General features: G+C 43.5%; 1 protein-coding gene and 1 non-coding gene across 7 annotated transcripts in view; one reads left to right on the forward strand and one right to left on the reverse strand.

Moving 5' to 3' along the window:
* Prim2 (DNA primase subunit 2) overlaps nt 1-16,029 on the reverse strand; it is a 243,906-nt gene that overhangs the window by 226,013 nt on the left and 1,864 nt on the right. For 2 of the 6 annotated variants that reach the window (XM_020160848.2, XM_020160844.2), the window contains exons 1-2: nt 1,286-1,365; nt 526-688 (exon numbers count right to left, since the gene is read on the reverse strand). The exons of 1 other annotated variant lie outside the window; for it this stretch is intronic. In XM_020160848.2, coding sequence (XP_020016437.2) covers nt 526-679 — 154 coding nt within the window. In that variant the 5' untranslated portion in view covers nt 680-688; nt 1,286-1,365. Of the gene's footprint in view, nt 1-525; nt 689-1,285; nt 1,366-16,029 lie in introns of those variants that run through there. 3 more of the 6 variants (XM_020160845.2, XM_074081822.1, XM_020160846.2) reach the window with 3 other exon arrangements.
* LOC141410564 (small nucleolar RNA SNORD63) lies at nt 6,644-6,708 on the forward strand. The gene has a single exon (XR_012435410.1). It is a non-coding gene; the product is annotated as a small nucleolar RNA SNORD63 (small nucleolar RNA).

A 16,029-nucleotide genomic window follows, 5' to 3' on the forward strand; every position in this document is an offset into this window, starting at 1 on the left:
TCTGTGCCATCAGCATGGCACATGTCTTAGTTACGCAGCCTTCTCCAGTCACACTGAACTTGTCACTGTCCCCTCAAACACAGCATTCTCTCTCACACCTCCATCCTTGGAAAACCCTTCATTACTTCTGTATTGGAAATTTTCTCTCAAGGTCCAGATCAGATTTCAACTTCTCTAAGAAGGCTTTCTTAATTAGACTAAGTTACTCCCATTGATTCAATAGCACTAGTGCTGACTAGTTCAAACTGAGTTATGATTATTCCAGATGTCTTTCTTTATATGCTAGCCTACAACTTCAAGAAAGATAGGACTTACACTATTCATCTCAAACTCCCCGCCAACTAGAATATAGCAGTGCTCAATAAATATGCACTTTGCAATAAATAACAAATCCTCAACAGCAAATCCTCAACAAATATTTGAATTGACTGCTGAATGAAGGCGATAACCCGTCTTCCTTCACTCCCACAAATTAACAGTGGTGCTTTTCAAAACGATATACATTCTAACTTAAGTATCACTTACATTTAAGTCTGTCAATAGCCAAGCTTTCAAACTCTATCAGAGATATGTTCTCAGAAGGCGGCTGCAAGTAGAACTGAAGGCTGTGAGGGTAACAAGCGCTCTTCTGGTCACCTGCCAACCTCAGCTTCCTACGCATTCCTCCGGAAAACTGCATCCTGGTCACCTTCGCACGGGAGCCCGCAAAAATGTTAAAATGATGGAGTTGAGAACAACAGACAAAAAAAAAAAAAAAAACACACAGAAAAATGATTCACGTGCACAGACTGTTAAAAGTGACTCCATCTGGGTGTCGTCCTGTACTTCCAGTCTTCTAAATACACCTGTGGCGTTTTAAGAGGAGAGGAGCTAGGAAGATGCAGGTGTGGTCCCAACTTGGCGCGGCATGCCAGCCAGGGGACGTGGGGCATCGCCGCCCTTCCATCCAAGACAGGATGCGGTTTTACATGGGCCGCAGTCCCAAATCGCAGGAAAGGGGGTCCCGCCTAGGTGAGAGACTTCCTATCTGTGATTCTGGGAAAGAGGACAACTGTCTCGTGGACGCAGCCCTGCGGATCTCCTTTCAGGAAGCATCCGCCAGCGCCTTACGACAGCTCCCTCTCACCCCCCAAGTCTTCCGGCACCGCATCTCGGTCCCAAACAAGCAACCCGGCCCCCGCCCGCCAGGCCGCCCCCTGACAGAAACGCAAGTGCCTCGCACGACCTCGCGAGCTCGGCCGCCAGGACTGCCCTCCGTCCTAACCCAATCCGCCGCCCCTTTCACCTGCAAGCCCCCGAACGCGAAAACGAACCAGCGCTGACAGCCGCCCAGCCCCAGCGGCGGGAGATTTCATTTGGGGCCGGAAGCGGAAGTGACGTGACCGACCGGCGCGCCCACCCGCGGGCCTGCGCGTGCGCGATGCGGCGCCTCTGGATCCCGGGTTTCCATGCCTTTCGCCGCGTGAATTTTTCTGAAACTGGGTGTGTGGGGCTGTTGCGGGGGTCCAAATCGCAAGATGTCCCTCCCGTGTGTGTCCTCTGCTTTTCACCGTTGAAACTAGGTTGCTAGCGGCAAAATTTTCCATACTGATCACTGAGTCCCTGTAACTTAGTCTGGGGACAGTAAGGACGAGCCGACCCGGTGAGGGAAATGTGGCGCTTTCCATCTTGGGACGGCGCGCGAAAACGCTCCTGGCTCACTCTCGGGGGCGCTTTGCCCTCTTTAAACTCCCAGCAACCCCTCAGCAGGCCGTCGGGCTGCGCTTTGCAAAGCCCGTCAGCGTGCGAGGTCCCCGTCGTTGTTCCATTAGACAGGGGCGCGCGCACCGCCGCTTCCCGCCCGGGTGCGGAGCTGCACCGCGGCCGCTGGGGGGCGCTACCTGCCTGGGTGCGGAGCTGCACCAAGGCCGCTGGGGGGCGCTACCTGCCCGGGTGCGGAGCTGCACCGCGGCCGCTGGGGGGCGCTTCCTGCCCGGGTGCGGAGCTGCACCGCGGCCGCTGGGGGGCGCTTCCTGCCCGGGTGCGGAGCTGCACCGCGGCCGCTGGGGGGCGCTACCTGCCCGGGTGCGGAGCTGCACCGCGGCCGCTGGGGGGCGCTTCCTGCCCGGGTGCGGAGCTGCACCAAGGCCGCTGGGGGGCGCTTCCTGCCCGGGTGCGGAGCTGCACCAAGGCCGCTGGGGGGCGCTACCTGCCCGGGTGCGGAGCTGCACGTGAGCTCACCGCCGCCTGGCGCTGGCTGGCGCGCCGCCTGCACGAAGGCGGTCCTTGCAGACGATGCTCTGAAACAATGTCAGGCGTCACAGAGCCACCGACGTGGACGAGGCTGTGGCTGTCCTTTGTGCCAGCACACGTCCTCAGAGGTTCTCAGAACCACTGAGATTGGTTGTATCAGCCCCGTGTTACAGGTGACAGCAGGCCGGGTGGTAAGTGACAGGCACGGTTGCACACTGGAGACCCTGTCCCGGTTCCAGGCGCCACCTTATTCCGCCAAGGTGACACCTTACTCCCTCCCTGTGTCACACCGAGTTGACATCGCCTGGTCCAAAGAAGACACCCAAAAACGTGTGCACTGCCTTAGAACTAGGACTTCTGCAGAGAAGCCTGGCCTGTGCATAAGGAATAGAAATGAAATCACAAAGAGGAAAAAAAGTCTTCAGATTTGATGAAAAAGCGTGAAATTGTGCATGTAAAATATTCACAGAATTACCTTGCAGTCATGAAAGGTGTCTTTTTTTTTTTTTCTTTTTCCTCTAGTTGAGTACAGAGGGTCTTAATCTTTTGAGAACATGAACACTGAAGAGTTTCATCGGTTATCTTCTCAAATAAAAGCACCTGCGACCAGTTTTAGGCAAGTGTCTCGAAGGCTCGTGTGAGCATCCTGCGCAGTCAGTTAGGAAGACCAGCACGACTTGATCTTTTTTTCGTTTTATTTTTTGGCTGTATTGGGATTTGAACTCATGGCCTCACACTTGCTAGGCAGGCGCTCTACCTCTCTTGAGCCACACCTCCAGCCACTACTTGATTTTAAGCTTTTTGGACAAGGCTTTGCCTCTGTGACTCCTAAAGTACCTTCTACAATATCTTTCGAACTAACAGATGACATTTTTATGACCAACTCAGAAAATTTGGAAAAATACATTCATATTTAACATTACCAAAATGTTGGAATGTCACGTAAAAGCTGCTTTTATAGCATATTAAAAGTCCATCTTAAATCTCAGGTAACAAAACAGCCTGTACCTCTCAGCTATTCCAGAATTATATGATTTTTTCTACCTCACTGTGAAGATGGACCTACATGTCACAGCAGCAGCAATGCACAATAGTTACACATTTCAGCACCATTTGCAGTAAATTGCTGTTAGCTCTTCCGTATGTTAATTTGATCAATAAAAACAGGTTGACACAATGCTCAGTTCTGGCAACCAAGATCCTTATAAATTATAGGCACTGACCTCACAACCAAGAGGAAGGAAACACACATAAACACAATTTTACTTTCACTGAACCAAAGCATCCCAAAAACAGGGCTGATTGTGTCATTTTGTGACCCCTGTTTAAGGACCTTTAACAAGTATTTATGGAAAAGGATTGATGAATACTGTGAGTATGAAAAGAGTGCTGGGTTCAGCTTCACATTAAACAGATGGTTTGAATCAAATGTGACTCCAACCTAAAAAACGTCAAGTCCTCATCTGAAAACTTCATACACATTCTTTCCAGAATGACTTGGCTCCCCCGTTTATCCTGTAATAAAGCACAGAGTACCTTTTCTGGCAGCATTTCCATGAGCCATCACTGCTCAATTCAGAGCCTGCCCTGGACAGTATCAGCTGCAGACGGTCTGCTCCCGATAGAACTGACCCTGAGATGCCTCCACAGCTGTAGGACTTGTGTCCTATGTGTGTCACACAGTTGGGATTTTAGTTGCCATGCTTAGTATATAAAAGTGCCTGTTCTTTCTTCCCCTGGGCAGGGTGTTCTGTCCTAAAAACCAAGGGTGTGGTGAGTTTCTTCACTAAGTGAGCATTGCCATGGAAAGCAGAGGACAGGAAGCTTTTCCAGCAGGTTGGCCGACCCATAAAAGTCAAGGCAAACTGGCCAACCTCCATTCCCTCCACCCTCCCCACTCCACAGCCCACCTCTGGGAGTTGGCTAAGAAAGAAACCTAAAGCAACTGTCTCATTCTTTCTGTACTTTGACAACTTTCATTAGTTTATCAGCAAAGAACAAGAGAGCTTCAGAGGAAGCCTTCTCTTCAAAGGTCCTCAGGGAAGGAGCAGCCTTCCAAACACCAACAATATGTGACTAGATCCAGAAATACCACTTGAGTACATACTACGTGCCAGACAATGTTTTCTGGGGACGCAAGAGTGATGAAAGCCAAATGTTCAAAACCCTTATACTCTAGAGGAAAAGAGAATAAGCTAAGTAATATACACATCACTGTAAGATGATAACTCACGTAACTGCTAGACTAAAAACTCAAAAGACAGGAAGGATGTAAAGTTTTTGGAGGAAGCATTGAGATTTTAGAAGGAACTGGCTAGGAATGTGACCATGAAGCAGAGCCAAAGAAAACTGGAGATTCAGTCCTGTATGTCTTTGGAAGAAAGCATTTTAGGTCAATGAAAGCCTTATTATAATCCCATAATATCTAAGATGCTATGATACTGGAACAAGGATCAATAAATCAGTGCAAAAGAACAGAGAAGCCACAAGTGGTCCCACGCCTATAAAGAAGCCTGGAGTGTGATGGATCCGCTGTGGTGGTGAAAAGATGGATAATTCGAAATGATGCTGCTATCTATTGGGGGGACTTTATTCTCTATCATCCACTACACAAAAAAATCACCTCCAGACAGTTAAAGACTTACTTCAGAAAATCAAAAAATAAGACTTTAGAACAAATATTTGCATGGTTTTTATGTTCTTTATGTAGCAAAGAATTACTTAAACAAGACATCAAAAGAAGAGCCGGGCACATGGCATACTCAGAGTCTCAGCTACACAGGAGATTGAAGTAGGGGAATGGTTTGAGCCCAGGAACTGAAAGCCAGCCTAGGCAACATGGCAAGACCCATCTCAACAAAAAAAGAAGAAAGAAAGAAAGGAAGGAAGGAAGGAAGGAAGGAAGGAAGGAAGGAAGGAAGGAAGGAAGGAAGGAAGGAAGGAAGGAAGGAAGGAAGAAAGAAAAAATATATTAAGGGGAAACAACAAACAGTTATGGAGATGGATAGCAGTGATGGCAGCATGATAATTTGAACTTAATGCCATCAAACTTAGAATGGTTAACGTGCGAAATTTTGTGTTATATATATTCAGCCACTTTTTGAATTTTTATGTTATTTTCTCATTGTGATAATTCCATACATGACTTCAGTATACCTTGAACACTTTTTTTAAAATCATAAGCTAAAAAAGAGATTATACAAGAGGGAAATACGGAGTGGGGGGAATATAAAAAGATTGATGATTTTTATTCCATTAAAATTAAGAACTTTAAAAAGTATGTATGGATACATTTTTAGTATCTGCAAAATGAGGAAAGATATAGCTAACACAGAACTCATTTCAGATCAAAATTAATAAGAAAAATAGCAACACAACGGAAGAGACAGGGGCAAATAAAACCTGACTGGGTATTTCACGACAGAGTCACATAATGACAAATAGTATATGAGAACATGCTTGACCACACTGGTAATTAGGGAAAAGCAAATCAAAACCACAGTGAGATCCCACTCTACACCCACCAGATGGACAAAACTTTTAAAGTTTGAAAATGCTGATTGTCAACAAGGGACTCACATATTCCAGGTTAGAAGTGATAATGCAACTACTTTGAAAACCAACTTGGTGCCACTGGTCAGTTTGAAGGTCCATAACCCTTTGTGTCAGTACAGTAATTCTCTAAGTACAGTCTCCAAAGGAAATTTTTGTGCATAACATTGAAAACATCAACAAAAATGGAAATATCAAAATAACAAAACACTGGAAGCTATCCACCATGAGGAAAATGGATATATAAGCTGTGATCTTTTCATACAGTGAAAGAAAGCACTAAAAACCAGAAGCAGTGCAAATGAATGGACGGCCATTGAAGTAACTGCCTTGACATGAATGACACTCCACAACTTGAAGAAGCAGGTCACAAGAGAGAACATGTGTGTGCCGGGCATTTTCCATTCCCCTCTCCTCTCCTAAAGCCACTGTGTCCCTCTTGCCTGCTCTCTGGTCCTGTGTTGAATGAAACACATTAAGTGGTTTTCTGTGCCTTTTGCTTACAACTAAGTTCAGTCCACTAGGGCCCCAAATGGAGGTGGGAAGGACAGCAGAAGTGACATCAGGACATTTACTCCCATGGCTGCCCTCTTGCAGGCTGTGAGTCTTAGGGTCTGGTCACAGTCCCCTTCCCTCTACCTCACACCTACAGACAGAATGTCCTGACTTCTAGCCGGCCCTCCCTTGTGATCCCGTACTTCCACACCTTTGTAAGTAATCATGGCAAAAAAAAAAATCCTTGAATTATCCTATTTTAAATATGCCATCTGTCTCATGTTGGACTCTGACTCATACAATTCAGCATTTATATAAGTTGAAAAAAAGGGGAATAAAACATTGCTCAAGAATATCTACTCCCATGCAGTGATGTGTTTGTCAACACATCATTCTGAGCTATGCAGTGACATCATATGACCAAGCACATGAAAAAGGAAAAAAGGAATACCTAGTCCAGGTGGAAAATGGTCAGATTCAAGACAGTGGTTGCCTGTCTTGTGCTGAGGAGGGTTTTCTGCCCTCTCCCTTCTCTCCCCATCAGACACAAGACAGAATTTCCAATACTGTGATAGAAGAGGAGACTTCGGAGGAGGGGTGCTGAAGGCGCAGTGGGGAGGTTTCCTGAGAAGCAAACACACTCATATGTCCCCTGCCACTTCAGTCCCTGGCCTGTGACAGGAGCTCTTCCTGACCACCCAGCTCCTCTTCCTTGTCTGTCTGCCTTGTACCTGAACATCTCAGGTGCCATGAAGAAAGGATCTTTTCATTAGGCTTTGTCTAAATTCTCACCCCCATTTGCCAGTGAAATTCACCCTGTCAGGGGTCACCTGACCCTCCGAGGCACAGTGTGTCCAACCTGGAGCTTATCAGCACCCCAGACGCACATGGGAGAGAGCGGCGGGAAGAAGCTGGATGCACGAGGTTAGCCTTCTCTCTTGACGTTGCTCAGTGTCTGCTGAGCTCCTGTGGAAGGTGAGCCAGGGGACAGAACCACATGCAGCAGAACCCAGTTTATCCATATGGCGAGGGCAGCGAGGGCAGGGTGAGCGGAAACGAGCATATGTGCAGCAACACTGCTCACTCTGGTGGCCATCTAGAGCCTGAAAAGGAGTTCAGTAAAAACACACCACCTGGGTTTAGCTATATGAAAACAATTTGACATGCTGGTTTTGATGACTACCACTTACCATTTACAGATGTAAGATCAGCTTACATCTGTCAAAGAGTTTAATCAGTAATTAACCGCCTTACTAACTCGCTTCCCATATACTTGCTTCATGGACTCGGTTTAATCTGATAAAAGTTTCTATTAAGATAAAAGAATGTTATCCTCAGCTGGGGAGGAGAGAGGAGGAAGAAGAGGAAGAAGAAGAAAGAAGAGGGAGGAGAAGAAAGAAGAGAGGAGGAGGAGGAGGCGAATTCCACTAGATGCCCTGGTTCCAGAGCTGATAACCTAAAACAGTTACTGTTTCCCTGGAATTTTTAAACTTCTTTGTTCCCAAAGCCCCCTCCCAACCTGCCTTTCTAATTAGCCAGCCTCATAGATGTGAACCCAAAACCTGCCCAGTCCAGGGCAGGGGAGGGACAGAATGGCATCAGATAGAACCCCTTCGGATTTCCTGCCGGTGTGCATGCCTCCCAGACTTCCTGGTGTGCACCCTTCTGCAGAAGTAAATTTTGCCTTGGCTGTTGACTTCTGATTAGTGTCATCTCTCTTGTGACACCCCAATATCTTAAAGACATTTCTAACATAGATAATTGTACTATGCACTACATTAGGCAAATTGCTCTGTGTCAGATTAACTTTTTTGACAAAATTTACTTTTATTACAGTACTAATTATTCATGCCAGCTCAGAACATCCAAAGGTTATAAGAAAAACCTATTTTAAATCAGAGCACAGTCCAGTTTGGTGCCTAACAATTTAATACAACATCCTTTGCTGTTCTTTCTCTATTTGAATTTAAGTGGGACTGAAATCCACTGTGCAAGACCCATCCACCAAAAAGCATCTTTTTCGTGTGTGAAGGAACCGATTTGCAGAAAGGGAGACTAAGAAAAGAAACTAAGTAACCAAGGAAGTGCCATCAAACACAATTTTAGCTTTTGCCTCATCATTGGTGACAGTTTCAACGCAATGGAGGTTCGACCTGCTAAATGAGAACTTCTAAAGTGGATTAGCCATTTCACAGAAATCCAGCTAGCAACATAAGTTGTTGCTCTCTTTGGGCTCAGACTACTCTGAGTATGTGAATTTTGAGTAGGAGACCAGTTCGTGAACTGTGAGTACCTTGAAATCAAAATGACTGCCACATTCATTTGTTCTTATGCCCCTGCCTTCCCCTCGGTCCCTGGTGCGGAACAGACACTCCACACCTCGCTGAACTAAGTTGAACTCTTACAATTCTCCCTAATTCCAGAAGGGCTGTCAATGCCTTATGATGTAATCATCCACAGAAAATGTGTTTTCACTCTAGATTTTGGCTTTCCCATTGAAATTCCCGGTCAAAATATTTTCTCTCAGTTGGCTGAGTTTTGGAAACTGAAGTAGGTGTAAATATGATCCTGTTATAACGCCAAGACTTCATTCCAACTGGACTAACTGATTGATGATCATGTCCAAAAGTGAGCGTTAACCACTAGAAAATGACCTTAGCACTTCAGAAAATGGAGCCAAGGGATAAAGATGACTCCTACCTCACTCTGACTGATCTAAACACTTCAGGGTCACTGGTGAGGGCTACCGCAGGTACAGAGAAAAAAGGGACCTTCCACGTGTGGAAATGCAGTTCCAGCGTTTTCTTCTCTTTGAACCACAAATGGTACCTGTCAGTCAGTGTCCATGTGATGAAAACTGCATCCTTCTGGAAGGAATGTGATTTTTGCCACGAGGTTAAATATTATTTAGAGCAGTGCCACAGAAGCAGTGGAGTCAGTAGCTGGGACTCCTCCACCTTAGGCACGCCTCTCACCTACTGCTCTTTTTCCAGGCCCCTCTGTCCCATGAGGCCCCAGGTAACCAGGCCCCAAATCAAATCTCCAGCCTCTTTCACAGAGACAGGCTCCTGTCCCTCCCCATTCATCACCTCCTTCCCCAGTCCCCGCACACACACGGGCCACACAGAACCCTTAGAACCAAGCTCAGACTTCCCCTGAGTACATCTACAAAGGAACAAGGCTGTTGCGTGCTCTTGCCAATGGAGTGACAGCAGCTGTTTTTCTAAAACACTGATTAATGACCTTCGCTGTGGGAATTTTCTGTCTGCTGTGTAGACATAATCCAATCTTGTGAATAATATACTAAATCCAGATTTTTCCAATTAGATTTCTTTCCTAATAATAACAGGATTGGCATTTGTAAAGCACATTGTAATTTTCAAGGATATTTTGTTTGCATGATGAAATCCAGGACTTCAACCAATCAGACCTCAGGAGACCCTTCATTCTACCACATTTTAATTTTTCTTCTTTCCAATTTTCCTTCTATTTTATGGCAAGCTTTAAATTTTTAATAAAAAGTATATCCTGTGTCATCTGGAAGGCTATGCTATTTCCAAATAGTGCCATTGCCTGTGACACCAATCCAATTGTGTCATATGTTCATCAAAAGTGACATGGTTTGACTCACTATATTAATAAGCATGTCTAAATTCTGTTAGAATTACAAATCCTAAAGCCAAAATGTCCTTCATCACTGATGAGTGATTTGGAAAATTCAATTCTCAATTTGAATTTTCTCTAGAAGTTATAAAGATAAAACTAGTTTCTATCTTGCAGTCATAATTTACAATTACAAGACAATCTCATGAAAAGGCCTTTGATTTCTTAGGATATTTATTAAGTCAAGGTTTGGTTTCATACTGTGAGATTGAACAAGTGTAGAAAAATAAAGCACCATTTAATTGAGAACATAATTTAGGGGGACTCAGACGTGAAAAGGTTTCAGTGGAGCCAAATGTGACAAATGAAACTTTAGTTTGCTGAGGAAACAGAGTTCACAGTGGTTGGAATAGAGATTTGTGTTGGGGCAGGAGTTTTTACAGGGTGGATACTTCAAAAGACATACATGAGTCTAAAGCACCTGCCCAGCCTATCCAGCTTACTCACCAACTTGCCACTGTACCAGCACTATGTGCAAAAGCACGTAGACCAGGAGAGGCTTCAGTGGGAGTCTCCCTCTTGTATTTTCAGAGAAACAATTAAATTGATTGGTCTGCCAATCAACTGTAGTCACTTTTTAAAAATCTAAAGAAATAATCAGCAATGTTAATGAGTCATTCAGATGATAATCTACTGTACTATGCTCAAAATAAATAATATCAAGTAAAAAAGTGACCGAATCTTTCCATTATTAACCTCAGCCTATGCTCTTCAATTCCAGCAAAATATCCAGCAAATTAATATTAATTTTAATTGTATTGCCTATGTAATTTTGCTTGTATTTAATATGCAAATATATTTAGCTTTCATGTGGGCATTTTAACTATAAACATATAAAAACTGTCATAGCAATTACAATGACATACCTCAAGTCTGAGTTCCTCAAAAATGATTTTCTTCCTCTTAAGGGAAGTTTGATTGAGTTTGAGAATTACAACTCTAAACGTAAGACAGATTAATAGTAAACCTATTGCTTTATAGTGTTAGTCATAGGATAAATGCTACACAGTAACTTAAGATAGTTTTTGAAAAAATTTGGAAATTTAAAAAACTCTTTTTCAAAAAAATCAAGTATTACTTTCTGCTTTAACAATCATTTTCTTCAAATTGGAGATAATGGGCTTTCCATGACTGAATTCTTTCCAGAATACATTGGCTTAGAGAGAGAAGTGCAGGCCACTGGAGTGTTTATTTTGTAAAAGATAAATAGTGTTGTTTAAAATCACTGTTCCAAATGGCTCAAGGTTGTTTAGAACATCCATTAACCCTAATGGGGTTACCAAACACTAAAAAAGAAAAATAGGCTTTTTTTTTATTTATTCACATGTGCATACATTGTTTGGGTCATTTCTCCACCCTCCCCCCTCCCCCCAAAAATAGGCTTTTTTGAGAGATAAAGATAATACTTTCATCGCCAAAACATTGTTTATATTTATCTCTTAGTTATATACCAGCAACCAAACAATGGTTTTCATCTCTGTTGGACACATAATTTTAATGTACTATTTAAAATTTAACAGCTACCTTGAAATCAATAAAACACATGGAAAAGTTCTAGGGAAAATATTAAAATGCTGAAAATATTTGCTAATGAATCGAGTATATATTTAAACAGAGCCCTTAACTATTCTAGAGTTAAATAACAAAGAATGAAGATGTACTTACATATATAGTCCAATTCTTATGCTATTTAATTGTAATACTGCCCTCAAAAGTTCAATGACTAAATCATTTAGCAGATATTCAAAACGTATATTATTTTCTTTTAAAATGTTATATTCTCATCATAAAAGGCTCAGGTGAGGCAATATTTGGTGCCTTAAATGTGGGAGTAAAACCAGCTCAAATTTGGAAGTGAGAGTCTGGTGACTCCTGAGAACGAGACTGAAAGCTCTAGCTTAACCTTTGACTCCCAGCCAGTCCGGGGAGCACCTTCTGAAGTGTCTATCCTAACCGGTGCCAGGGAAAAGGCAAAGGGGAACAACGAGGATTGCATGCAGATTGGTCTAACTCATTCTGGACTTACACTCAGATCATCAGTAACCCCAGAAAATCTTTCTTTTCTTGACCTCCTCCTTAGTAGTACCCATGTGTAAGAAGTCCTATTGTGTCTGGCAGGCTGTCCCCACTCTAATCTTGGACTAATCATGGCAAATCACAACATAAGAAGCTTGTAGGGCTAATTCCCCCAGCCTTAAGACTACCACGTCTGGGCTGGGCTGTAGCTCCGTGGTGGAGCACTTGCCTACATGCAAAAGCCCCAGCACCAAAACCAACCAAACAAACAAACAAAAAAAGACTACCATGTCTGACATTGACCTGAACTCTGGATGAACCAGAATTTCAGCTCTAGTATTAGTCTTTTAAAAAGGCAGGAAAGGTGATAAAACTCAGGAGAAAAACGATCCTATTCACACTAGGTACAGAAGCAATGATACTCTTTGCTTAGGATAGTCAGGACTTTTGTTTTTTGCAACAAAAACCCTTGAGGGGGGAAAAAAAAAGACACAAATCCTGGCGTCCTCGAGTTTGAGAACAGCCTAGGCAACATGGCCAGACTCCTCTCCAAAAACAAACAAACAAACAGTAACCCCAAAACAGGGCAGGGGGCAGAGGGGTACGTAGCTCCATGCAGAGTGGTTGCCCACCACGTACGAGCCCTGGGTAGGATCCCACACTGCAAACAAACACCAGACAAATGAACGAAGACTCCCCCAGACCCAAAGCCAAGCATAACTCAATCATTCTGGTTCTGTGTCTCCCTCCCTAACCTTCTGGTTGGTCCGACCCAATTCTCCCACACCCCATTTGTCACCAGGCCATGCCAGGTCTCTCTTCACACTCTTTCTTACACTAGGATTGAACCCAAGGAGGCCCAGGGATCCTCCTACCTCAGCCTCCCGAGCAGCTGGAAATACAGGTGAATGCCACCGTGCTGGCTTGGTTTTATGACACCTGTGCTTTACTCTGAAAGGCATTTCCTGTGCACCACTTTACATCTGTGCAGCAGTGCATTTGTTTAGACTGGAAAGTAATCTTATGCAAATGAATGCAACTTAATAAAACACATTCTTTCTGCTTAACTGGTGGAAGCAAACGCGTCTCAACTTTGCATGAGGGTCCAGTTCCATGGCACTCACAACTCCACCCTCTAGCATATGACACTTAAGCCCTCACATATGACCCTAGCCTCAGTGAACACCTGCCCGTGCCCAGTCTTCCCACACCCTCTCCACAGCTCTTGGGTCTCACCATTCATTCCCTCAGTATACAATACCACTTTGCAAATTCAGATTTTTCTTATTTTTTAAAGTGATGCTCTTTTTTTTTTAGTCTGAAATAACACATCAGGCTTGTAAAAAAGTGAAAAATGGCACCAAAATTACCTATGGATGTCAGACACAGAGGGGCATGCCTATAATCCCAGCTACTCAGGAGCTAGAAGTGAGAGTTAATGAGACCCTATCTCAACCACAAAAACAAAAGGGCTGAGGTATGGCTCAAGTGGTAGAACACTTGCCTAACAAGTGAGAGGTTCTGGGTTCAATCCCTAGTACTTGAAAAAAAATTACATATCAGCCTTCGTCAGCTGTCCCCAGAGACTTTGCCTCACTAATGTCTCTTTACCTGAGCTGGGACCCCAGGCTACAATTAGTTGTCATGGCTCCTTAGGCCCTGACATGGGACAGTTCCCAAGGCTTCCTTTGTCATTCACGTCCTCGGTACTCTTGAAGAATACCAACTAGTGGGTCTACAGCTCACCCACGTGTCTTTAGGATTAAGGATTGTCCGTGCCTGTAATCCCAGTCCTCAGTTGACAAGGGCAGGAGGGTGAAGGTTCAAGACAAGCCTTGACTACATAGTGAGACCTTGTCTTAAAATCCATGTGTGTGTGCGCATATATACACAGTCTTCCAAAGTCACAAAGGTTACTTTTCTTCTCCATACACTTCAACATAATTATTATTGATTAAATTCATCAGTGACTGTTAATATTCCATTTCAAAGCCCTTTCATGCACTCTGTAGATTTTAGTTACTTACGGTATGTGTGAAACATGGCTCTAGCTCTAAAAGTCACAGGAAAGTCACTCCTCCTCATCCCTTCCATCCTGTTCTCATTCCTCCATTCTTTTCATCCAATTTTAGAAGTAATTTTTGTCTAGGTGTTCGGTAGGATGGCTTTGCTTTCAGATGTCCTGGGAGGCCAAGGAACAGAGGCTGGTATAGAAGAAGGCAAGGGACTCCATCTTGTGATGGAGTTACAGAGCCTGTGCACCTGTTCACGTGGAGCTGAGGGTTTGAGACTAGGAGAGGGGCAGGTACTATGGTGCCTAGAGAATTCATGTTCTCCTCTGTCTCTGTGCATTTCCTTTATATTGCCCTGAAACCAGCCAGTTCACTAGGGAAAAATCTACAGAATGTAATTCTAACTAAATCACAACATGAAGGCAAGCAAAACCATAGCCTGTCTTCTCTCAGGCCACATCTTCCCTTAGGCAGAAAGAAGACTTAGGAATTTTTTTATATAGAATTATGCAGACTGATTCACTACAGAATTACCTGTGGCTTGTAATTGCTTAATCTTCTAGTCACTGAAGTGTATTCCCTGTTTGAACTGTTATTTTTATAGAACCCAATTCTTGCTGATAAAATAAAATTTTCTTTCAGAAATAGAAGTATTTAATGTGTAGAAATAATTATTGGCACCAAAAAAAATGTTGACAGACTTTCCTCACATCAGCTAGAGGGGGAGACCAAAAAATTCTTGAAAGAATGATTTATGGGTAAAGTTTGAAAACTAGAATTCTACTAATTTTTTAAAACAAAAAAGTTTCCACCAGGTATTGTGGTACACACCTATAATCCCAGCACCCCAGAGACTGAGCCAGAAAGATTGTAAGTTTGAAACCAGCTTGGACAACATACCGAGACCCTGTCTCTAAATAAATAAATAAATAAATAAGCCAGGCACCAGTGGCTCACACCTACAATCCTAGCTAGTCAGGAAAAGCAAGGTTCAAAGCCAGCCCAGGCAAATAGTTCAAGAGAACCTACCTCGAAAAAAACCTGTTACAAAAAGAAGGCTGGTGGAGTGGCCAAGGTGGAGGCCCTGAGTTCAAGCCCCAGTACAACAAAGAAAGAGAGAGAGAGAGAGAGAGAGAGAAAGAGAGAGGAAGGAAGGAAGAAAGAAAACAAGAAAGGAAGGAAGAAATAGGGCTGGGGCAAGGCTCAAGAGGTAGTGTGTCTGCTTTGCAAGCCCTGAGTTCAAACCCCAGTACCACAAATTAATAAATAAAACTAAAAAGTTAGTTTAAAAATATGACAAAGTAAAATTTTAAATCTCAACACTCTTATCACTTAGAAACAATTATTAACATTTCGTATTCCCTCCATGCACGTTTTTCAATAGGTACGCATACGTGTTTAAAGGTTTTTGTGCTTGCATGTATTTGTGTTTTTGCATGTCACATTTTAGATATGCAGCACTGCTGTATAGATTGTTTTGAAAATGCTTTTGCTCATTCAGTAACGTGTACAGGCCTCTCTCCGCCAGTAAAAATCATTTTTATTGTCTCCGAAGTACTCCATGTGTGGCTCCATCATAATACAGGTTGCCGGTTCCTTATCCGTGTGTCCAGTGTGTTCAGAACTGGCTGCAATGAGTGCCCTGCCACATCTACCTGTGCTGCTGCCCACCTGTTTCTCTGGGTCAAAACAGCTGTGTCGGAAAATGTGTATTGTCAGGTATTCCGCCAAATTTTCTTCCAGAACTACTGGATCGATTGCTTAAAGTAGCCACACTGTTGCTTTTAGAGAATGTTTTAATACTTGTAATTTATTAATTCTCAACCTTTTTGTATTATTGTTGGATAGTATTGGTTTGCATGTGGAAGACTGAGGCCAGGTGAATGAGAACAGAGGAACAATGCAGGGAAAGGCTTTTTTTTTAGGATAGTCAGGCTGGCCTGAAACTTAGCATTCTGCTGCCTCAACCGCCTGAGTAGGGGGATTTTAGGTATATGCCCCACACCTGGTTGACTTTTAGTTTTAAATCTGTGCACATGTATATCCTGACTAATTAAAA

Source organism: Castor canadensis, chromosome 8, assembly GCF_047511655.1.
Source record: "Castor canadensis chromosome 8, mCasCan1.hap1v2, whole genome shotgun sequence".
Taxonomy (NCBI): Eukaryota; Metazoa; Chordata; class Mammalia; order Rodentia; family Castoridae; genus Castor; species Castor canadensis.